Consider the following 24,769-nt stretch of genomic DNA (forward strand, 5'->3'; position numbering starts at 1 on the left):
CACACACACACACACACATACACACACAAATATATACACACATACACACACACCCTCACTTATGTGTATATATACACATACACACACACATACACACACAAATATATACACACATACACACACACCCCCACTTATGTGTATATATACACATACACACACACACACACCCTCACTTATGTGTATATATACACATACACACACACACATACACACACAAATATATACACACATACACACACACCCCCACTTATGTGTATATATACACATACACACACACATACACACACAAATATATACACACATACACACACACCCTCACTTATGTGTATATATACACATACACACACACATACACACACAAATATATACACACATACACACACACCCTCACTTATGTGTATATATACACATACACACACACATACACACACAAATATATACACACATACACACACACCCTCACTTATGTGTATATATACACATACACACACACATACACACACAAATATATACACACATACACACACACACCCTCACTTATGTGTATATATACACATACACACACACATACACACACAAATATATACACACATACACACACACCCTCACTTATGTGTATATATACACATACACACACACACATACATACACACACAAATATATACACACATACACACACACCCTCACTTATGTGTATATATACACATACACACACACATACACACACAAATATATACACACATACACACACACCCTCACTTATGTGTATATATACACATACACACACACATACACACACAAATATATACACACATACACACACACCCTCACTTATGTGTATATATACACATACACACACACATACACACACAAATATATACACACATACACACACACACCCTCACTTATGTGTATATATACACATACACACACACATACACACACAAATATATACACATATACACACACACCCTCACTTATGTGTATATATACACATACACACACACATACACACACAAATATATACACACATACACACACACCCTCACTTATGTGTATATATACACACACACACAAATATATACACACATACACACACACCCTCACTTATGTGTATATATACACATACACACACACATACACACACAAATATATACACACATACACACACACCCTCACTTATGTGTATATATACACATACACACACACCCTTACTTATGTGTATATATATACACATACACACACACACACATACACACACAAATATATACACACATACACACACACCCTCACTTATGTGTGTGTGTATATACACACACACACACACACACACACACACACAGTCTGAGTGGAGGATAAATGAGCAGAGTCTCAGCGTGCAGCTTGAGCAGATGATCGAACCCTCATCTCCTGGATCAATACACGTCTCTCCATCACTCCCCTCACACACACACACACACACACACACACACACACACACACACACTCTTACTCTGTCTCTCTTTCTCCAGATTCTCTCTCTCTGTCTCTACCTTTCTCTTCTACCCACTATCTCTCTCACTGTCTTCCTTTCCATATGCTCTCACTCTCTCTCTCTTTCTCTCTCTACCTGTTTATTATCTCCAAATCCTCTCTTTCTCTCTTTCTTGTATTTTCCTCACTCATTATCTCACTCTTTCCCTCACGTCATCCCTCACGATTCCCCCACTTATCTCACTTGCTTTCTCATCTGCTCCCTCATGTTTCCTTACACGCTCCCGCACATGCTCCCTCACATGCTCCCACACACATTCTTTCACACGTTCTATCACACGTTTTCTCACATGTTCCCTCACACGCTCCCTCACATGCTCCCACACACGTTCTTTCACACATTCCCTCACACGCTCCCTCACATGCTCCCACACACGTTCTTTCACACGTTCCCTCACACGCTTCCGCACACGTTCCCTCACACGCTTCCGCACACGTTCCCTCACACATTTTCTCACATGTTCCCTCACACGCTCCCGCGAATGTTCCTTTACACATTTCCGCACATGTTCCCTCACACGCTCCCACACACGTTCTTTCACACGTTCCCTCACACGTTTTCTCACGTTCCCTCACACGCTCCCGCACACCTTATTTCACACGTTCCCTCACATGTTCCCTCACACGCTCCCGCACACGTTCTCACACGTTCCCTCACACGCTCTCATATGTTTCCTCACTCATTCCTTTACACGTTTCCTCGAACGCTCCCGCACACATTCTTTCACATGCTTCCGCACACATTCCCTCACTCGCTCCCTCACTCATTCCATCACACGTTCCTACACACGTTCCGTTACACACTCCTGCACACGTTCTCTTACTCGTTTCCTCACACGCTCCTGCACACGTTCCCTCACTTGTTCCTTTACACACTCCCTCACACGCTTCGTCACTTGTTTCCTCACTCTTTATCGCACTCGTTCCCTCACTCATTCCTTTACTACTTCTTGTTATCTCACTCGTTTTCTCACCTGTTCCCTCTCTCATTCTCTTACTCGTTCCCTCGCTCATATCCTCGCTCTTTCCCTCATTCAGTCCGTCTCTCGTTTTCTCACTTGTTCTCTTTCTCTTGACTGTTACAACACACTCACACTCACACTGCTTCCATGAATGTTAGATAAATGTCTAATTATAGAAAAACGTCTTCACAATACTGAATACACCAATTACTAATTATTATTTCACAAACTGCTGCGTTTCATTTAAATGCGGGTTATAAATAAAACTGAAATACAAATATTTGTACATTTGTGATTTTGTTCTGTAAAACGCTGTATGTAGAGCTCTAAATCATTGATTAGAACTATAATATGATAAAAGGTGTGTAATATTGATGATCTATCATCAGGAAGTCATTTGATCTCAGTCTGGACGTTGGACAGAGGAGCACTGCAGAAGTCTAGTCAGGAGAAAACAGAAACGCGTGTCTCAGCATTACAGCAGCGCAGAGGCAGGACGGAGACGGAGAGTGTTCTGGAGGGAAAAAGTGCCGTTTCAGGGATATTGCGGACGCGCGGTGCAGCCGAAAGGGAAAAAGCCGGGTCAAAGGGACGGCGCTCGTCTCCGGTTCTGTCTCCGCTGGCGTCGTTTCATCAACCTGATCTCATTAAACACGACCGTCGCCCGTGGCGCGATGAGCCTGGAGAACGTGTCAGCTCGTAAATTTTGAGCAGGAAGTCAGAGAGGAAATAAAATATAGCTGCGGGCAGCGATGAAGGGGGCCATGCACTATTTCCAACCCTAATGACACAGACAGACCAGAAGCCAACTAGAGATGTTGCCCAAGAACCCTGCTCCATCTGACAGCAAAACGTCCAGCCGTGGCATTGCATCACTTCCTGTTTTCAGTAGCCTCTTCCATACTCCCATTACTTCCTGTTTTCAGTAGCCACACCCATGCTCCCATTACTTCCTGTTTTCAGTAGCCCTTCTCATACTCCCATTACTTCCTGTTTTCATCTCTGCCCAAAACCATCCCAAAAAAGGGGCATGGTGGTGGGTGTTTTTCTGCAGCACGGCCTGGGAGACTGGTTAAGGATGGGGGAAAGATATCCTCAATAAAAAACAGTTCCACAGCGCTCAGGACCTCAATCCGGGTCAAAGATTCACCTGCAAGACAACGACCCTAAGCACATTGCCAGGATAACCCAGGAGTGGTTTAGGGACAACTCTGAGAATTATTTAGAGGTGCCCAGCCAGAGCCCTGACTTGAACTAGAGGTCGACCGATTGATCAGACGGACGATTGGTCGTGACGATTTTTGGCATTTTTAGTTAATCTGCATCGGCTGATTGTGCTGCCAGTTAGGTAAATTAAAAGGCATGCGCATTTGCAAGCGGCTAAGCATTGTTGTGGACCATGTGACGCTGCCTCTTAACCCTGTGATGTCCCCCTCTGCCTGGTAACTTCCCAAGAAACTGTTAGACTTAAGTTCAAAGATCTACCTCTGAGGAAAGTCAACTGTGGCATCGCCTCACGTTGCCCCGCATCGCTTTTGTCGGGGCAAATAAACTTGCCCAAGAACACACAGAAAAGGCGTCAAACTGCATTCGTATATCGTCCGTCACTTGTATCGGACATGCTAGCGTATTGTATCTTTGGATGTGCTAGCATGACATTTTGCCTTCACTTGAACTAGAAGCCAGCTCCATGAAGATTTGCTTTCTATCAGTTGGAAGATGTAGAAGATCTCCTGCTATAGAGCTCTAACCCTATTCAGATGAATGTAAATACTGATTGTACCCAAGGCCTTCTCACTTCCCTACCTACTAAAACCCTTGTGGCTGAATGAATCACCACAAAATATAGTGGAACATCTTCTCAGAAGAGTGGAGGTTATTATAAGAGGAAATGGAGACTCAATGTGGAAGTGTCTTTCCGGTTTTGGACATCCAGTGGAGCTATTGAGTTTAATTAACGATGGTGCTGAGACCGTGGGACGTTCTAATTGCCGTTCACTCCCCTTGTGGCAGCACGTGCTTGGCCTCCTCTTTCATCTGAACACATCTTTTTTTCCCCAGGAGGTCCTTCGTTCTTTTTTTCTTTCCATGAGAAGTAAATGTACAAACCTGCTCTGTCGTTTTCTCACTTCCTTTAACGCTCTATTTCCTCTATTTCCATCTCTCTCTGTCCAATTCAGTACTCTTGGCCTGCCGAGCCGTCGTGCTGTGAACAGACAGACACATAAACAATCTGAAGGACAGTTCTGTGTGTGTGTGTGTGTGTGTGTGTGTGTGTGTGTGTCCAGGAATTCTGATTGCACCATTAAATCCTTTCCTTTCTATAAAGATTTTTCTGCTGTGTAATATAAATGTGTGTTTGTGTGTGTCTTGGCGGTAACTGACTGTGTAATGCACCTGAACACCTGAACAAATGTTCCAGACGTCCAGACTCTCCTGATGACACGTTACACACACAGGGTGTGTGTGTGTGTGTGTGTGTGTGTGTCTGAGAGGGAATGTAGAATGCTCAGAAGAGCTTTAATATTTGTGTGTGTGTGTGTGTGTGTGTGTGTATAATGTTATTTCAGGAAGAATGTAATTGTAAACTTTTAAGTGTGTGTTTGTAAGTGGGAACAATAGCAGCTAACGCTAACACACAGTCATTTAAGGACAGCCTTGAGTAGCTTCCACACACACACACACACACACACACACACACACAGTCTGTCTTTCTCTGAAAATCCACTTGGGTTGAAGGGATCTTGCTTATCAGCTCTGCGTCTGTGTGTGTGTGGGGGGCATGTATTTATATCTCTTCTGGAGCCAAATGTCCTCACAAGTTTTACTGTAATTTAGGACTTTCTCAGGTCCCCACAAGGAAAATGATGATTGGGTAGTGAGGATAGTAAGATGTGTGTGTGTGTGTGTGTACATGTTTTTATATCTTGGCTGGATACAAATGTCCCCACAAGTATCGCAGTATATTTCACTTTTTCCCCCAGGTCCCCACAAGGAAAATGATGATTTGGGTCCTCAGAAGGATAGTAAGATGTGTGTGCGTGTGTTTGCTGCTCGTTGTGGCGCCGTCCTTGTTCATCACAGTTGGGTGACGTGTGAGATTCAGCGTGCCGTTTCAGGCTGTTTGAGACACACACACACACACACACACACTCTCGGGATGGTTATGAATGTTTAATGAGCTTTTGATCAGTGTGATCTGTGATCCTCTGCGCTGCGGGCGTTCCGGCTCGCGCTCGCGCACCGACAAGTCGACGTGTTTCCTGCGGAATGGGGGAGAGGGGAAACCGCCGCACGTGGGGATGATTAGAACAAGGAGCATAATTAGATCAGGCACCAGGATGTGTGTGTGTGAGTGAGAGAGAGAGAGAGAGAGAGAGAGAGAGAGAGAGAGAGAGAGAGCGGTGCTGTCAGCATATCTGTCTGGACCGGATTTTTCTTTTTTTTCCCCTCTGTACGACTGCGAGCTTTCAGTGCGTGCATAAAAATTGAAGAGAGAAAATTTGACAGCAAAAAAAAAAAAGTGTGTGTTTCCTCACGGCTCTCTCACATTCACTGTGTGTGTGTGTGTGTGTGTGTGTGTGTGTGTGTGTTTCTGTTTGTGTGCTGTCCCACACGGTGTCCTCCTTGGACCAACAACTTGGCCAGGCTCCCAGACACACACACACACACACACACACACACACACACAGAGCAGTGCCAGGTGGGGTGTAATGTCAGCCGTCTGCAAAAGCCCTCAGCGTGAGGACCAAGTGATGCAATCTCTCCGTTTCACATCACTGTGGCTGCGTTTTTACACTGCCACACAATCCAGACTTGTTTTTTTCCTCTTGTCGTTGTCTAACACAGATCAGACACTGAGATATAAAGCCGTAAAGCGCCTTCAATCCTCGGATCGGATTCAGGGATCGGACACAGACAAATCTGTAAAACACCTCGGTTCGGTTTTAGGTACCGGATGCCAGACATTGCCGTAAAACATTTCAGATCGGATTCAGTGATCAGACACCTTAACGTCCAACAAAGCACTGGTTTGGATTCAGAAACGGTAGAACACCTCAGATCGGATTCAGGGATCAGATGCTAAGACGCTATAAAATGCTTCAGATTGAATTCGGGGATCGGATGCAAAAATGTCGCTGTAGATCACCTCAGATCCGATTCAGGGATCGGATTTTGAGATGCCGTAAAGCGTCTAAAATTCGATTTGAGGACCGGCACCAAGATCTGGCTGTAAAATGCCCGGGACTGGATTCGGGGATCAGGCATTAAGTCTGGTAAAACATTTCGGATCAGATTCGGGAATTGGACACTGTGATGTTTCTGTAAAAGGCTTCGAATCTGATTTAAGGATCGGACGCCGAGATGTTCTGTAATACGCATTTAATCGGATTCAGAAACTGGGCGTTGAGACGTACCATAAAACGCTTTGTATCGGATTCGGGGATCAGACACCAAGATGTCGGCAACAAATGCGGATTTGGGGATCGGACACTGATGAAAAGGGGAGCTCCGATTCCCGCACAGGAATGATAAAAGAGTCAATTCTGACAGAAACAAACTGGGCAGGAACCCGGCGTAACCGTGGAAACGATGATCAGTTTAATATTAAACTGAGTGTTAGGGTGGGTGGAGCCAAATAGAATCGAACAAACAGAACCCCCACCACCACACACACACACACACACACACACACACACACACACACACACAGAGCTATGGGTTTCACAGCAAGCCTGTCTCACTCAGTACTAATTAGAAACAGCACTTGGGGAACACACACACACACAGGATCAGTGGACTCCTAATTCATTCTGTCTCTCACTGAAACCCAGGTGTGTGTTCAATCCGTCTCCTGGTCATGTGACCTACAAACGTTTAAACACAACCCTGCCAACATCGTAGCTTCTTGTGAAGCCACGCCCACATCACAAACACATACAATACACATCAATGTGTGAAACTGAGGTGTGTGTGTGTGTGCGCGCATGCACTCTCTTGTTGTTACTGAATGATACTGAAGCAGACACACACACACTCACTCTTACACAGAGACACTTACACACACTCACTCTAACAGAGACTCACTCTTTCTTAGACACACACACACTATCACTCTTACACACACTCACTCTTTTACACACAGTATCACTCTTACACAGACACACACACACTATCACTTTTACACACACTATCACACACATTCTCTCACACTTTCATACACTCACTCTTACACAGACAGACACACACAGTATCACTCTTACACACACTCACTCTTTTACACACAGTATCACTCTTACACAGACACACACACACTATCACTTTTACACACACTATCACACACATTCTCTCACACTTTCATACACTCACTCTTACACAGACAGACACACACAGTATCACTCTTACACACACTCACTCCTACACACACACTCTTACTCACACACGTTCCTCAGTGCTTGCGTATGTCTTGCTGTTGGTGTTCAGGATCAGATACAGATCAAAAAAGGCTCTGCACCAAAAAAAGGAAAAAGTGCAGTTTTGTACTTTTACCTATTTATTTATTTATTTTGCAAGCGTGAGTGTGTACATCTGCAGGTATGTGGCTCCACACACACACACACACACACACACACACACACTCTCTTACTCTTTCTCTCTCTGCTTCTCTCCTCTGTCACAGTCACCCCCATGCAGGTAAAACCACAACAAACACTCCTGCTGATGTCAGCGCCTTCATGTGACACGTCCAAAACAGATCATTTTTATCCACCAGCAGCACCAATGCATTGGACCATGAACCACATAGTAACCCCACCCTGATCCCTCTCACCCTAAACCACACTGATCCCTCCCACCCTGATCCCTGAATCAAATGTCATGCATTTGAACCTGCGCTCAGGTGGGAGCTCATTAAAAAGGGCGCGGCTAAAAACCTACAAGAAGACCGTCATCAAGGTTTTGACTGAAACGATTCTGGAACCATCTCTGACAGGAATGGTACTGTTTTTATGGTACTTGCATACCAATCGTAAAACAAAGAGGGGAGGGGGCGGGGCCATTGTGTCTGCTATCAACAATAAAAAAAAGAAGCAAGTCATGACACTTCAGGTTCCACATCTAAACACGTCCGCTTCCACAAAACACACTGTTCCTGGAGGATCCTGTTGAAAGTTCCTGTTTCTGAAGAACCATGAATGATGTGATAAAGCTCTGACCTCATACACCTGAACTCACTAATGGAATCTCACCTGCACCCATTAGCCCCCAATTTACCCCTTAATCCACCGCACCCCACCCCATTTGACTGACAGAGGCCTGTAGATCAGTAGGTTACCTTGTAGTGCTAAAGTGTAGAGTTAGGATCCTACTTAAGGTGAGTATTAATTGTTATAAGTGAACTCACTTCCTGAGTCGTTCAGTAAAGACAGTAGGTCAATAATTAGCGTCTGTTCCAACCCCTTATGTGGAAGCCTCACCTCCAATTTAGTGGTGGTGTTAAAGGTTAAAACTAGAAATGAACAGGAGAAAAGAGCAGTCAGCAACATCTGCTCTCGCCCCAGTGTGGTTTAGTGGTGATCATCACCGTCTCTGCTACATGACGTCCCTGGTTTGATCCTCAGCTTCAGCTTTTGTTTGTTGTAGTTTGTAGAGTAGAAAAGTGAAATGTGCATTAAAACAGCTTGTTAGTATGAGATCCTGTGGCTCAGTTGGATGAGCTTCGCCTCTGGGTTGAGAGGTTGCTGGTTCAAACCCCGGCCAGGACTCTGGGATATGAGACGGTTGCGTGAAAGGTTCAGGTCGAGAACTGTGAAGGTTCTGGAAAGAGTTGTGTGAAAGGTTCAGGATGTGAGAAGGAATCGGAGGGCGTAAGCTGAGAAGGAATCGGAGGGCGTAAGCTGAGCAAGGGGGGCAATATCCGGGCATCTGCCCCCCCGACCCCTGAGGAGATGAAGGCAGAGGGTTATGCAGCAAAAAAACAGAAAAAAGTATCGACTTAGTTTTGCATCTATAGGGGAAAATTTCTGCCCAAAAACTATCACTTTACCTTTTTCTGGGCTTTTGTAGCACCATTTACCCCAATCTTCTCCTCACCACACTCATCGTTTCACCCCCCACTCACCTGATCTGCTCTCACCACACAGACATTCTCACAACTCACCCAGTGTCAGGACACGCCGGATTCGAACCAGCAACCTCCGAGTCCAGAGGCAAAGGCTTTTACCACAAAGCCATCAAGTCCCACACACTCACCCTCTTTTTTTTTGGGGGTTTATCTTTCGTTTTATACCTGCAGAGAGAAATTAATGTTAAAGACACTAAGAGAATAAATACATCATCTGAAGCAGGACATGAACCTTCACCAGTGTCTACAGAGACCCACCAGCCTTAACCCACTGAGCCACCAGGGAGGACAGAATGTGAGGCTTTTTCTAGGTTTATTTTTTGTTTTCTAACAGATTTGCACAAGAGAAAGAAAAACCCAAGAGTAAATGCATCACCTGAATCAGGGTTTGAACCCTGACCATGACTAACACCATACACCACGTCTTAACCCACTGAGCCACCAGGGAGGACAGAATTTGAGGTTTTTTGGGGGGGTTTATCTTTTGTTGTCTACCAGCAGTGACTAAGAGAAAGAAAAATACATGGCAGAAGTAAAGACGTTACCTAAAGCAGGGTTTGAAGCCTCCAGACCAACCCATGTCTTAACCCACTGAGCCACCAGGCCTGTCAGAGGTTGGGGATTTTTATTTTAGGGGGTTTATCTTTCATAATTCCTCTTCCAGCAAAAAGAAAAGATTGTTAAAGAAAGACACACACTTTAACAGAAGTATGTACATGAACCAGGGTCTGAACCCTGTCTAGCGTTGTCACAGGGGTTTGAGTTTACTGAACTCACACCAGACACCTCATGACTCAGAGACCATGATGTTAATCCCTACACCACCTCAGGACAGGAAACACACCTGGTTATTAGACTTAATTAACACCTCAGATCAGATGCACCTGTGTGCTTTCTGACAACACGTCCACTCTTCACTCAGAGATGGTCTTTTACCTTCTCATCATTTCCCACATATCTGTAATTATCTCCTGAAGAACCCCCAGGGGTTTGACCCTCTAACCTCTAAAACATAAACAAAAGTGCATCTAATTGAGCCACAGGATTTGATCTACAGCCACTGGTTCCAAGAGCTTCTCACGTCTATGTTCTACCAGGACGTTCAGAGATTTTATTCGGTTCCTCAGAGCTCGAGATCATGTGACGGGCAAATTCCTGAGTGTGGCTTCAAACGCCAGAGTTCACACACCTTTAGATACACTGCTACACGTACACACACTTTACCCAGTACGACTCCTGTAACTCATGAGGTCCTGCAAAGACGCACTAATTACATCAAAACTTGCTGTTGATTTGCTCTGAGACAAAACACACACTTCATAGTCCAGGTTTAATCTAGCATTGGGAAACACTGATTTGTAGAGTCACTGATGATGTGTGTGTTGATAAAGGGACAGAAGTGGGATTGTCTGACTGTAGGAGGAAATAGATTTAAACCTGTATGAGACACACACAGATTGGTGTTTACCCTCATAGAGAAGTAGCAGGACTTGTAGGTGGTGGTCTAAAAGGGAGCTGTGGGGTGTGGTCTAAAAGGGAGCTGTGGGGTGTGGCCTAAAGTGTTCTAGTCAAGTAATAAAGTTCTCACCTCACATCCCTGAATTCACTGATGGTAATCACACCTGCATCAATTAGCCAAGACCCCACCCCACCCCACCCCACCACATCCTACTCCACCCCTGACAGAAACCTGTAGATCAGGAGGTTATCAGCGTGTGATTACTCTGTAGTGCTGAAGAGTAGAGTTTAGATCCATCTTGAGCTGAGTAGTAATTGTTATAAGTAAACTCACTTCCTGAGCCATTAATAAAAACAAAAGATTAATAAAAACAAAAGTCCAATAAGCAGCATCTGTTCCAATCCTCAGGTGATGTAGTAGTTAACGTCATGCACATCATGGTCTCTGCTGTATGAAGTTCCTGGTTCAAGTCTCACCATCAATTTAGTGGTGTTCTTATATAAGCACAATAGCAGAAGTAAGCTCTCGTTCTGGCCCGGTTTAGCCGTTAACATCACGGTCCCTAGCGCACGCTTTCCTTGTTTCAATCCATAGCTTCAGCTTTTGTTGGTTGCAACTGCTTTACTTGTGCCACTCTGTCCTGCATTCTCTCAACAGAAAACACAAGATAAACCCCACAGAAAGCCATGCATTCTCTCCGCCCTGGTGGCTCAGTAGTTTAATGCATGGTCTGGTATGCTGGTGCAAAAAAAAGCAGCAGGGTTTGTCCTCCAGGTTGGCTCAATGGGTTAAGACATGGTGTCTGTTGTTGCTCGTGGTGTGGGTTCAAACCTCTTTCTTTCTTTCTTTTTCTTGTGCAGCTCTGGTAGAAAACAAAAGATAAACCTCAAAAAAGAGCCTTTCAATTAGTCCTCCCTGGTGGCTCAGTGGGTTAAGGCTGGTGGGTCTCTGTAGACCCTGGTGAAGGTTCATGTCCTGCTTCAGGTGATGTATTTATTCTCTTACTGTCTTTAACATTAATTTCTCTCTGCAGGTATAAAACGAAAGATAAACCCCCCGAAAAAAAAAAAAAAAAAAAAAAAAAAAAAAGCAAAAAGCAAGCAAGCAAGCAAGCAAGCAAGCAAGCAGGTGGGACTTGATGGCTTTGTGGTAAAAGCCTTTGCCTCTGGACTCGGAGGTTGCTGGTTCGAATCCGGCGTGTCCTGACACTGGGTGATCTGTGAGAATGTCTGTGTGGTGAGAGCAGATCAGGTGAGTGGGGGGTGAAAGGATGAGTGTGGTGAGGAGAAGATTGGGGTAAATGGTGCTTCAAAAGCCCAGAAAAAAGTATCGACTTAGTTTTTGGGCAGAAATTTTCCCCTATAGATGCAAAACTATCTATAGGGGAAAATTTCTGCCCAAAAACTAAGTCGATACTTTTTTCTGTTTTTTTGCTGCATAACCCACTGCCTTCATCTCCTCAGGGGCCGGGGGGGCAGATGCCCGGATATTGCCCCCCTTTTCATCTTACGCCCTCCGATTCCTTCTCACATCCTGAACCTTCCACGCAACTCTTTCCAGAACATTCACAGTTCTCGACCTGAACCTTTCACGCAACCGTCTCATATCCCAGAGTCCTGGCCGGGGTTTGAACCAGCAACCTCTCAACCCAGAGGCGAAGCTCATCCAACTGAGCCACAGGATCTCATACTAACAAGCTGTTTTAATGCACATTTCACTTTTCTACTCTACAAACAACAACAAACAAAAGCTGAAGCTGAGGATCAAACCAGGGACCTCATGTAGCAGAGACGGTGATGATCACCACTACACCACACTGGGACGAGAGCAGATGTTGCTGACTGCTCTTTTCTCCTGTTCATTTCTAGTTTGAAACTAAAAGAACTTGAAATCAGGCACATATCATTGATGTTGCTTTTGTATTTCCGATTGTATATTTCATTAATTTAGACTGCTGCTAATTGTTTTTGGTTATATGTAAGGTACCTATAAATAAAACTTATAAAAAGGTACAATAATAATAATAATAATAATAATAATAATAATAATAATAATAATAATAATAACAAGTCTCTCTATCTCGGCTGGTAGACGGTAGAAAGCATAAATGAACATAAATGCCCCAAAAGAAGCCCCGCCTCAGGCACCCAGCCCTCGTTTAAAGCCTGTGCCTCTCTGAAAAGTCGGGTCAGGATTCGAGTCCTGGTTCTACCAGAGTGCTTTGAGAAACATTTACATTATAAATTAAACTACAATTCAGTCCTGACTCGGCATTATTACTCTGTTTCCTGTGATTAACCAGACGACAGTCACAGACATTAGGGTTGCACAAGTCAGGTCATTCTTAGTGTTGAGAAGATGAAGGAAGTATTTTGAGCAGCTGATTAATGAAGAAAATGAGAGAGAGAGAAGGTTGGATGGTGTGGAGATGGTAAAGCAGCAAGTGGATAGGATCAGTAAGGAGGAAGTGAGAGCAGCGACTAAGAGGATGAAGAGTGGAAAGTCGGTTGGACCAGATGACATACCAGTAGAAGTGTGGAGATGTTTAGGAGAGATAGCAGTGGAGCTTTTAATCAGATTGTTTCAGATGATTCAGATAAGATTCTGGAAGGTGAGAAGATGCCTGAGGAATGGAGAAGGAGTTTGCTGGTACTGGTCTTTAAGAATAAGGGAGATGTGCAGACCTGCAGTAACTACAGGGGAATTAAGTTGATCAGTCACATCATGAAGTTATGGGAAAGAGTAGTGGAAGCCAGGCTGAAAGCAGAGGTAAACATCTGTGAGCAGCAGTATGGTTTCATACCAAGGAAGAGCACCACAGACACATTATTTGCTTTGAGGATGTTGATGGAGAAGTATAGAGAAGGTCAGAAGGAGCTGCATTGTGTATTTGTGGATTTAGAGAAAGCGTACGACAGGGTGGAGAGAGGAGTTGTGGTATTGTATGAGGAAGTCAGGTGTGTCAGAGAAGTATGTGAGGGTGGTGCAGGACATGTATGAGGACAGTGTGACAGCAGTGAAGTGTGCAGTAGGAACGACAGACTGGTTCAGGGTGAAGGTTGGACTACATCAAGGATCGGCTCTGATCCCTTTCTTGTTTACAGTGGTGATGGACAGGTTGAAGGACGAGGTCAGACAGGAGTCTCTGTGGACTATGATGTTTGTGGATGATATTGTGATTTGGAAGCAGGTGGAGAAGATCCTGGAGAGGTGGAGGTACACGCTGGAGAGAAGGGGAATGAAAGTCAGTAGGAGTAAGACAGAGTACATGTGTGTGAATGAGAGGGAGGGCAGTAAAGGGGTGCGGTTGCAGGGAGAAGAGGTGGAGAAGGTGGAGGAGTTCAGGTACCTGGGGTCAACAGTGCAGAGTAATGGAGAGTGTGTTAGAGAAGTGAAGAAAAGAGTGCAGGCAGGGTGGAGTGGGTGGAGAAGAGTGATAGCAGGAGTGATTTGTGATAGAAGAGTATCTGTGAGAGTGAAAGGGAAAGTTTATAGGACTGTGGTGAGACCTGAGATGTTGTATGGATTAGAGACAGTGGCATTGACTAACAGACAGGAGGTGGAGCTGGAGGTAGCAGAGCTGAAGGTGTTGATATGTTTGTTGGGAGTCACGACGATGGACAGAATTAGAAATGAGTTTATTAGAGAGACAGCACATGTAGGACGTTTTGGAGACAAGGTGAGGGAGGCGAGATTGAGATGGTTTGGACATGTGCAGAGGAGGGACATGGGGTATATCAGTAGGAGAATGCTGAGGATGGAAGGAAAGAGAAAACCCAGGAGAAGGTTTATGGATGTGGTGCGGGAAGACATGCAGGTTGAAAGAGGCAGATGTGAAGGATAAAGTCGTTTGGAGATCCGCTGATCCGCTGTGGCGCCCCCTAATGGAAGCAGAAGAAAGAAGAAGATGATATGAGTATTATTATTGGTATTTGCTGGGATTATTAGTATTGTTGGAATTTTTACTTTTTGTATTATTGGTATCTATTGGTATTACTGATATTTTTATTGGTATTGTTTGTCTTTTTATTGGCAATACCTTTGATATTATTAGCATTGTTTATATTTTTATTGGTACTAATTGTATTTTTATTGTATTTGTTATTATTGGTATTGTGAAGATTATAAGTATTGCTGGTATTATTATTATTATTATTATTGCTATTGTCTTTTTATTGGCATCATTACTGGTATTGTCTGTATTTTTGTACTATCCATATTTCTATTGGTATTATTGATATTTTTTATTGGTATTATTAGAATTATTATTGGCATCATTGTGTATAATTATTGGTATTATTGATATTAACAGTCGTATTATTGTTTTCTACTGACTCTTGCTGTTGGTCTGTTGGGAAAGTCCTGATAAAACCATCTTTATCTCCACTCCGTTAACAAACACACCGTCCTTCAAAATCACACTCAATGTAACTCACTGGCTATTCACCTCCTAAGAACTAAGAATAGATCTAGAACACACACACACACACACACACACACACACACACACACACACACACACACACACACACACAATTGCCCAACAGCAAAAAAACACAACACACACGGGGACCTCTGAGCTCCAGGAAAAACACACAAACAATATCAATCTGAGAATAACACACACACACACACACACACACACACACACACACACACACACACACACACACACACACACACACGGGTAGCCACTATTTTTTTTCCCACCCTTCTACAGCTAAATTACTACATGTAATATTTTATTTTTAATTTAAGATATTATTATTAATCAAAATGAATCCATTTGCTGTTATAATAAGCTCCATTCTTCTGAGAAGATGTTCCACTAGATATTGTGGAGATCCTGTGAGGCACAAGGGTGTTAGTAAAGTCAGGTACTGATGTGGGTGAGGAGGTGAGGAGTCCTGAAGTGCAGTCAGCATTCGCGATCATCTCAGTAGGGTTGACTGAGATCTTTAGCAGAAGATCTTCCACATCTTCCAACCCATGGAAAGCAGATCTTCATGGAGCTAGTTTAGTGCACCAATTGGGGTGCACTGGTTTAGAGGCATCATCATGCCGGAAAAGGTTTGGATCTCCAAGTTCAAGGGAAAATGTTCACGTTCCTGCATCCAAAGACGTGTCTCTCTGTAAAGAAAAACATATGAGTGGAAAGGTCGTGTCCAAATACTTTTGGCCTCAGTGTGTATAAATAGAATTTGTTTTTCTAGATAATGAAATATTTTTTTAATATTTAATAAACCTGTTGGTAATTTTTTTTTTTACATACAAACAGTATTATAAAAAAACACACAAACACACACACACACACACACACACACACACACACACACACACACACACACACACACGCTCCAGGCACATGTACACTGCGTGTGGGTCCTGTTTACCGTATTTCTATTCATAGCCGTGTGCATCGCTCTTTCTCTCTGTCTCGAGAGCACACACACACACACACACACACACACACACACACACACACACACACACACACACACATCCTCGAGGGAGTACCTCATTACAGAGATGATGAGGGTTTAGAGATCTTTCCACCTGAGGTGACCTGAGACTCTCTGTCTCCGTCTCTCCCTCTCCCTCACACACACACACACACACACACACACACACACACACACACACAGAGCCCTTATCACGGTGTGTGAGGACACGGTGACTGCAGTCTGACCTACAGCAGTACAACAAACACTGATAGTGATTTCTCTGCATCACGCCTCATTAATGACATTCATTCCTCACTTTAAACCACATTCTGTGTGTGTGTGTGTGTGTGTGTGTGTGTGTGTGTGTGTGTGTGTGTGTGTGTGTGTGTTTAGTGGATGAGTCGGTGTAATAACGGTGTGTAAACAGGCGTGCTGCTGGAGGCGGAGTGTGTGAGTGACAGGAGCAATACCAGCTCTTTTTGCATCATCCAGGTTTCACAGCAGTGTGTGTGTGTGTGTGTGTGTGTGTGTGTGTGTGTGTGTGTGTGTGTGTGTGTGTGTGTGTCACTGTCAGTCAATTGAATGTCTGTTTCTCATCTTACCGGCTTACCAGCTTTAGATAGTGGATGAATGTGTGTGTGTGTGTGTGTGTGTGTGTGTGTGTGTGTGTGTGTGTGTGTGTGTGTGTAACAGTAATAGAGCCACACGTCTTTTACATGTATAATTGTTCACGGCCCCAAAACAATCCTTCATTTATTGTATTCACGAATATGCAGATTAGGACCCCCCCCCCTTCCGGCTTTCGCCGCCAATCTCAACAATCATATATTAAACACACACACACACACACACACACACACACACACAGCTGAACAAAGCGGGGGAAAAAATATTTAATACAAAAAAAGGTGAGAGAAATAAAGCGAAATAACTCAACTTAAAGACATGAAATGAAAACAATGAAGAAAAAACAAAAAAAAAGAAAGAAACTAAAAACAACAAACAATACAAACAAAATTAACTCAATAAAAGAAACTAAGCAAAATTGAACAATTATCAAAAAAAAGAATAAATATAAAAAGAGGAAATGGAAATAAAAAAATAAAAAACCCCAAACAAACAAACGAGTACTCACACACACAGACACACACACACACACATATATGCCAACACACACACACTCAAACACACACACACACACACACACACACATATATATGCCAACACACACACACACACACACACACACACACACACATATATATATATGCCAACACACACACACACACACAAACACACACACACACACACACACACTCAAACACACACACACACATATATATGCCAACACACACACACACACAAACACACACACACACACACACACACACACACACATATATATATATGCCAACACACACACACACAAACACACACACACACACACACACACACTCTCTATTGATCATCATGCAACATGACTTATTGTTATAGATGTAACGAGGTGCGTCGTTTAAGGCAAATTGAAACAGCATATTAGCTGTTAGCACAGGTCACCAGCTCCAACTCAATCAATCCATCTCTCTCTCTGTCTCTCTCCATCTCACTCTCTCTTTCCTCCATCTCACTTTCTCTTTCCTCCATCTCTCTCCATCTCACTCTCTCTTTCCTCCATCTCTCTCTCCGTCTCTCTCCATCTCACTTTCTCTTTCCTCCATCTCTCTCTTCGTCTCTCTCCATCTCACTCTCTCTTTCCTCCATCTCTCTCCATCTCACTCTCTGTTTCCTTCATCTCTCTCTCCGTCTCTCTCCATCTCACTCTCTCTTTCCTCCATCTCTCTCTCCGTCTCTCTCCATCTCACTCTCTCTTTCCTCCATCTCTCTCCATCTCACTCTCTCTGAAGAGATAGAGGGATGTAGAAAGAAGAGACACACACACCAAGTAAAACCTTCACTTACACACACACACACAATCACACACAAACACCAAGTAAAACATTCTCTTACACACACACACACACACACACACACACACACACACACACACACACACACCAAGTGAACCTGCTGTCTCTCACACACACACACACACACACACACACAGAGGCCACTTTTCTAGGAACCACAGTATACCTGCTCAGTCAGTTTTTTGATCGGCCAATCAAGTCGCAGCATCAGAAGTCCCTCTGTGCAGGTGTGTCGAACAGAAAAGCATCACACAGCAACAGCATGTAATCAGATGCGTGTTTGGGGTGAAAAAGTGTGTGGAATTGACTTCACACACACACACACACACACACACACACACACACACACACACACACACACACACTGGTTTCCTTTCTCCCTTGACCTGTCAAGACTCGCGCTAAAGCATTAATCAAAATGCAATTGGAAAAGAAAAACGCAGGCTGCTGATTGGTTAACGAGTCGCCGTGCCTCGTCCTTGGCCAGCGCTCACACTGAAGACACGCAGATCTTCCTCCAGCTCGCAGGGGTGACCGAGGCCGTGGCGTTTACTGACCGGATCTATAGATCCCGCAGGGGGAGCACGAGCTAGCTTGTTCATCACACACACACACACACACACACACACACACACACACACACAGTGTGAGAGCAGAGGGATTTGTGTGAAATCCTGGATACCGTGCAGCGGATAAAATTTCAAAGCACGCACTCACGCATGAACTCTTTCCACCCACCCTCCTCCCCTCTCTCTCTCTCTCTCTCACACACACACACACACACACACACACACACACTTTTCTCTGGTTCACTGGTCTCCAGGCAGTCAGCAATTACAGCTTCCTCGAGCCCCCCTCCCTCTTTTCCTCCAGCTCCCTGCTCACCTCTTCTTTTCATCATGTTCCTTCCCTCATTACCCTTTCCACTCAGTCTTCTCTCTCTCTCTCTCTCTCTCTCTCTCTATCGCTCTCACTGGTGTAAATTATGCACATGAGCCACACACGATAAAGAGACTGACACACAAGCCTCACCCCCTTTACTAAGACTGACACACAAGCCACATCCTATTTACTGAGACGGACACACAAGCCACACCCCATTTACTGAGACGGACACACAAGCCACACCCCATTTACTGAGACTGTCACGCAAGCCACACCCCATTTACTGAGACTGACATGCAAGCCACACCCCATTTACTGAGACTGACAAACAAGCCACACACCCCTTTACTGAGACTGACACACACAGGCCACACCTCCTTCCTTGAGACTGACACAGGCTACACCTCCTTCCCTGAGACTGACACAGACAGGCCACACCTCCTTCCTTGAGACTGACACAGGCTACACCTCCTTCCCTGAGACTGACACAGACAGGCCACACACCCTTTACTGAGACTGACACTCACACACAGGCCACACCTCCTTCACTGAGACTAACACTCACACACAGGCCACACCCCTTTACTGAGACTAACACTCACACACAGGCCACACCTCCTTCACTGAGACTGACAATCACACACAGGCCACACCCCCTTTACTGAGACTGACACTCACACACAGGCCACACCTCCTTCACTGAGACTAACACTCACACACAGGCCACACCTCCTTCACTGAGACTAACACTCACACACAGGCCACACCTCCTTCACTGAAACTAACACTCACACACAGGCCACACCTCCTTCACTAAGACTGACAATCACACAGGCCACACCCCCTTTACTGAGACTGACACTCACACACAGGCCACACCTCCTTCACTGAGACTAACACTCACACACAGGCCACACCTCCTTCACTGAGACTAACACTCACACACAGGCCACACCTCCTTCACTGAGACTAACACTCACACACAGGCCACACCTCCTTCACTGAGACTGACACACACAGTCCACACCCCCTTTAATGAGAGACACACACACACACACACACACACACACACACCGGCGGTCAGACGCAGCACTCCGAATGGATCCATGGCGTTAATTAGCGTCATTAACATTCCTGCTGCAGGTTTATTAAGGGGACGTGACACAAATACCACCAGATCTGTTTACACGTTTTAATTACACTTTTATTAGTGCACCGTTTGTCACGCTCAATTACGCAGTATCCACTCACGCGCACACGCACACACACATAACACATGCCTTGTGTCTCCTTATATATACTGTGTGTGTGTGTGTGTGTGTGTGTGTGTGTGTGTGTGTGTGTGTGTGTGTGTGTGTTTTTTTTTTTGGGGGGGGGGGGGGGGGGCTTCTGACCCAATCATTAACTATTAATTTCTTTATTATTATAATTAGTGATTATTTGATTTATTTATCTGTCAATGTTTTGCGTTACGTTTCGCTGGTAATCTGAATAAACACGCTAACTCTCATGCTATATGGCCAAAAGTCTGTGGACACCTGATGCTTTTTATGAACATCGCATTCCATGTTTACTCTTCATTTACTGTTGGAATAACCTCTGATCTTCTAGGAGGATGTTCCACTAGATTTTTAGGGAGATTTGATGAGATTCATTCAGCCACGAGGGTGTTGGTAACATTAGGTGAGGGGAGGAGGCCTGGGGTGCTGCTTTCAGCATTCACATTCATCATGTTTAGAGCTCTATAGCTGGAGATCTTCCACTTCAACCCATGGAGAGCAGTTATGGCATTGGTAGACAACCTTTATCCAACTTGAGGGTTAATTGTCATGCTCAACTGGTTAGATGGTGCTGGGATGTGAACTCATGACATTCTGGTCCAAAATCCAATGGCTTAACCAGTGAGCTAGAACTTTGCCAAAGATCTTCATGGAGGTGGCTTTGTGCACTTTTGTTTTTGTCATGTACCAGGTATCAGGCTCTTGGACCCAAGATGTCCTACACAATTTTGTCTCCAACAGTTTGGGGAAAAGGCACTCGAGTTGCACTGCAGCTTTGTTCATTTATGATATTTTTTAAAAGGGAGCTAGCGTAACCCGAACTAGCGCTCTGCTGCCAGGTATTCACTTACTATTCATGAAATTTGACCAGGAGCTCGTTAAAGACCTTGAGGTTGTGAAAAAAAAAAAAGGAAAAGAGGCTGGTATGAGGCTTCTGAAGGACCGTCACACAACACTTGAGCGGAGGAAAGTGGGAGCGAGTGGCCTTGAAGAAGAAAACAACACAAAACAACCGTTCCTGACTCGGTTTAAGCAGTTCGACCTTTGACCCTGGTGCAGTCTGGATCGTAATGCACGATTAGCATAATAATCACAGCAGGGATTTCTTTCTGTTCTTGGAAAAAAGAAAAAAAACCTTCGACATCAGTCTTTAATGCTGCAAAGCATAAAACAGTAGATAAAGAAATGCCGCGTACTCGCGTTGACCACGGACACAAACTCTGTTCACCTTTTAGTTCTTTCTAGCGGTTGTGCGCGTGCTAGCGAGCGGCTCCGATGCTAACTAGCCTCAAATGCCAACATTTACGGCGGAAAAAAAAGACTCAGACGCCGCGTGTGAAAAATCAGAACGGCTTAAAAATTCTGAATTATTTATCAGATCTGTCGAATCTCTCGCTCTCCCTCTCTCTTTCGCTCGCCCTCTTTCTCACTCTCTCTCAGTGTGTGTGTGTGTGTGTGTGTGTGTGTGTGTGTGTGTGGAAAATCTTTCTCGCCACAGGCTGTTATTACATCAGCCGAGCAGCCTGACAAACACATTGCTGTTTTTAAACGCGCCCTGGTTGACTTGCCCTCTCGGTTTCCAGCTCGGGGCGATCTCCACCGCTGCCTCCGCCGCCGCCGCCGCCATCGGAACGGCCGCTCGTGACTTCAGCGTGACTTCAACACCACTTTATTAGCCGGCTGTCAGGCGAGGGAAGATTTCAGAAGCTCAACTTACCCAGAAGGCACCGCGGGCTGACGCAATCCGAGTTTTCAAAATGCCAGTCGCCGTATCAATAAGTGACGCCTTTACGACAAACAGACAATATTTTTACTGATACAATCAGCTGCTTATTTTTTTCCCAACTTTCAGCTCAGAGGAGACGTTTCTCAGACAGAATCCTGATCAGAACTCTGGACTGTGGAATCTAGTGATCAGGGCGACAGTGATCGTTTGTCACACTGGTGGTGTCTCAGCGGTTACCCTGTCTCACTCTCTTCTCACCCTCTAACCCTCTTCTCACCCTGCCTCACTCTCTTCTCACCCTTTAACCCTCTTCTCATCCCTGTCTCACTCTCTTCTCACCCTCTAACCCTCTTCTCACCCTGCCTCACTCTCTTCTCACCCTTTAACCCTCTTCTCATCCCTGTCTCACTCTCTTCTCACCCTCTAACCCTCTTCTCACCCTGCCTCACTCTCTTCTCACCCTTTAACCCTCTTCTCACCCTGCCTCACTCTCTTCTCACCCTTTAACCCTCTTCTCATCCCTGTCTCACTCTCTTCTCACCCTGCCTCACTCTCTTCTCACCCTTTAACCCTCTTCTCATCCCTGTCTCACTCTCTTCTCACCCTGCCTCACTCTCTTCTCACCCTCTAACCCTCTTCTCACCCCTGTCTCATTCTCTTCTCACCCCTGCCCCCCTCTCTTTCTCTCCCTCCCTATAGAAAGGAAAGTGTTCTATCTAGACTATCAGGAACGCTCTGTCTCTCAGGTGTTGAGGCTGAAATGTAAACACTACCTGCTCAGGTCAAAACCTGGTGCACATCTGCAGGACACTGAAATTATCTCCACACTGTTTGATTCTCACTGAACGCCGTTTGCACTTGTGCACGCTTGTGCACGCTTGTGCACGCCCACACACCTTTCATACATGTCAAACAATCAGTGACCTGGAGCCTCTGTTAAGGTCAGTGGTGTTGTTTACAGCTGCTTCTCACAACAACAAGCGGCAGTACTGCACCAGCTTAAAACACACCAAGCAAACAAACGATGACAACAACAATAACAAGAGCAACAGCAGCACCAACAACAACTGAAGAAACAACAGCAGAAAGAACACAAAAAATAAACAAATGGCAACATCAACAATAACAACAGGATTAAAAACAACAGCAATAACAACAACAGGAGCAGCAACCACAACAACAATTAGAGCAACAGCATCAACAACAACATTAAGAAAAAACAACAATTAAATCAACAGCAGCAACAACAACAACAGAATAACAATAACAACAGGAACAAAAACAACAATATCAACAACATCAGCAGCTGCAACGGTGACAACGCCGGTCACGTGACTTTCCTGTCAGTAAATTGTGATGTTTAAATCCACTACAGCAAATAAATAAATAAATAAATAAATAAATAAATAAATAAATAATAACATCATAAAAACCACCAGGCAAACAACAACCGTAACAACAACCTTAACAACCATCAGCAGCAGCTGTGACAGGGACAAAGCCAGTCACGTGACTCACCCATTCGCAGGTGTTGGTTTTCCTGTCAGTAAGTTGTGATGTTTAAATCCACTACAGCAAACCAATAAAAAAACAAATAAACAAACAAATAAACTTAATGAATTAGTTAATCAACTTGTTTGTATTATTAATGATTTTATTAATTAATTAAATAATAATAAAACCTGAACAAATCGCCGCTCCTCGTGTGCAGAAACCGGAAGCAGTTGATTAGCCCTGGCTAACAGCTAAACCTGGAGCTCTCACCTGAAGACCAACAGGTGGAAAATTCTCCTTTTCAGCTCTTCCCTTTTTCCTCTCTTTCTCTCTCTCTCTCTCTCTCTCTCTCTCTCTCTCTCTCTCTCTGGGTTTATGTTAATATCCACATGTTCCAGTTTTCCAGTAGTTCCAACTAAAACTACTTTAATTAAAACACTGCTATTACATTCAACCCAATTAGTGCCCCGATCACGTGACCTCAATCCACGCATCCGATTGGATGAAACCTGCGTCTCTCAGCTCTGTATACAACATCCGGGAACTCCTCAGACCAAATTCCACCCAATTAATACATGAAATGTGTCAAATGTGTAATAATATTTTATATTGGTGTATTTTTGGGTATGTTTCCTCTCTGAACACGGAGAAGAAGCGAGTCTGAGGGAATAAACGAGCAGCACAGTGCTGGTATTTATGCTAACATCCCCTTGCTAGTGGAGCTTTCCACTGAGTCGACTCTTTTAGCTCGATTCACTCAAAAGAGTCGACTCTTTCGACTCTCAAGGGCATTTTTTTTCCTCTTCTTGAAAATGGTTACATGAAATCATCCTTGGAAGAGAAATTGTTTCTGTGTGATAAGTTTAAGTGAGCAATTTAAGTCATTTTGATACTAT

The 24,769-nt window shown here is 44.3% G+C and overlaps 1 protein-coding gene and 2 long non-coding RNA genes across 4 annotated transcripts in view; 1 reads left to right on the top strand and 2 right to left on the bottom strand.

The window, feature by feature from the left end:
• The window catches only part of LOC310730641 (uncharacterized protein), a 78,260-nt gene extending 73,961 nt beyond the window's left edge, over positions 1-4,299 (top strand). For both annotated transcript variants that reach the window (XR_014534877.1, XM_083549680.1), the window contains exon 4: positions 2,885-4,299. Coding sequence is in view for 1 of the 2 variants with exons in the window: in XM_083549680.1 (XP_083405806.1) it covers positions 2,885-3,198 (314 nt within the window). In the remaining variant the exon portion in view is untranslated. The remainder of the gene's footprint in view (positions 1-2,884) is intronic.
• An 11,767-nt stretch (positions 4,300-16,066) lies between these two features.
• LOC310730650 lies at positions 16,067-19,743 on the bottom strand. Its single transcript, XR_014534884.1, has 3 exons — positions 18,836-19,743; positions 18,655-18,795; positions 16,067-16,207 (listed from the first exon to the last, which is right to left on the bottom strand). It is a non-coding gene; the product is annotated as an uncharacterized lncRNA (long non-coding RNA).
• Positions 19,744-21,789: 2,046 nt separating this feature from the next.
• Positions 21,790-24,725, bottom strand: LOC310730649. Its single transcript, XR_014534883.1, has 3 exons — positions 24,062-24,725; positions 22,983-23,948; positions 21,790-22,819 (listed from the first exon to the last, which is right to left on the bottom strand). It is a non-coding gene; the product is annotated as an uncharacterized lncRNA (long non-coding RNA).
• Positions 24,726-24,769: the final 44 nt, after the last annotated feature.

The sequence above is a fragment of the Silurus aristotelis genome (assembly GCF_946808225.1).
Source record: "Silurus aristotelis genome assembly, chromosome: 9".
Classification (NCBI taxonomy): domain Eukaryota; kingdom Metazoa; phylum Chordata; class Actinopteri; order Siluriformes; family Siluridae; genus Silurus; species Silurus aristotelis.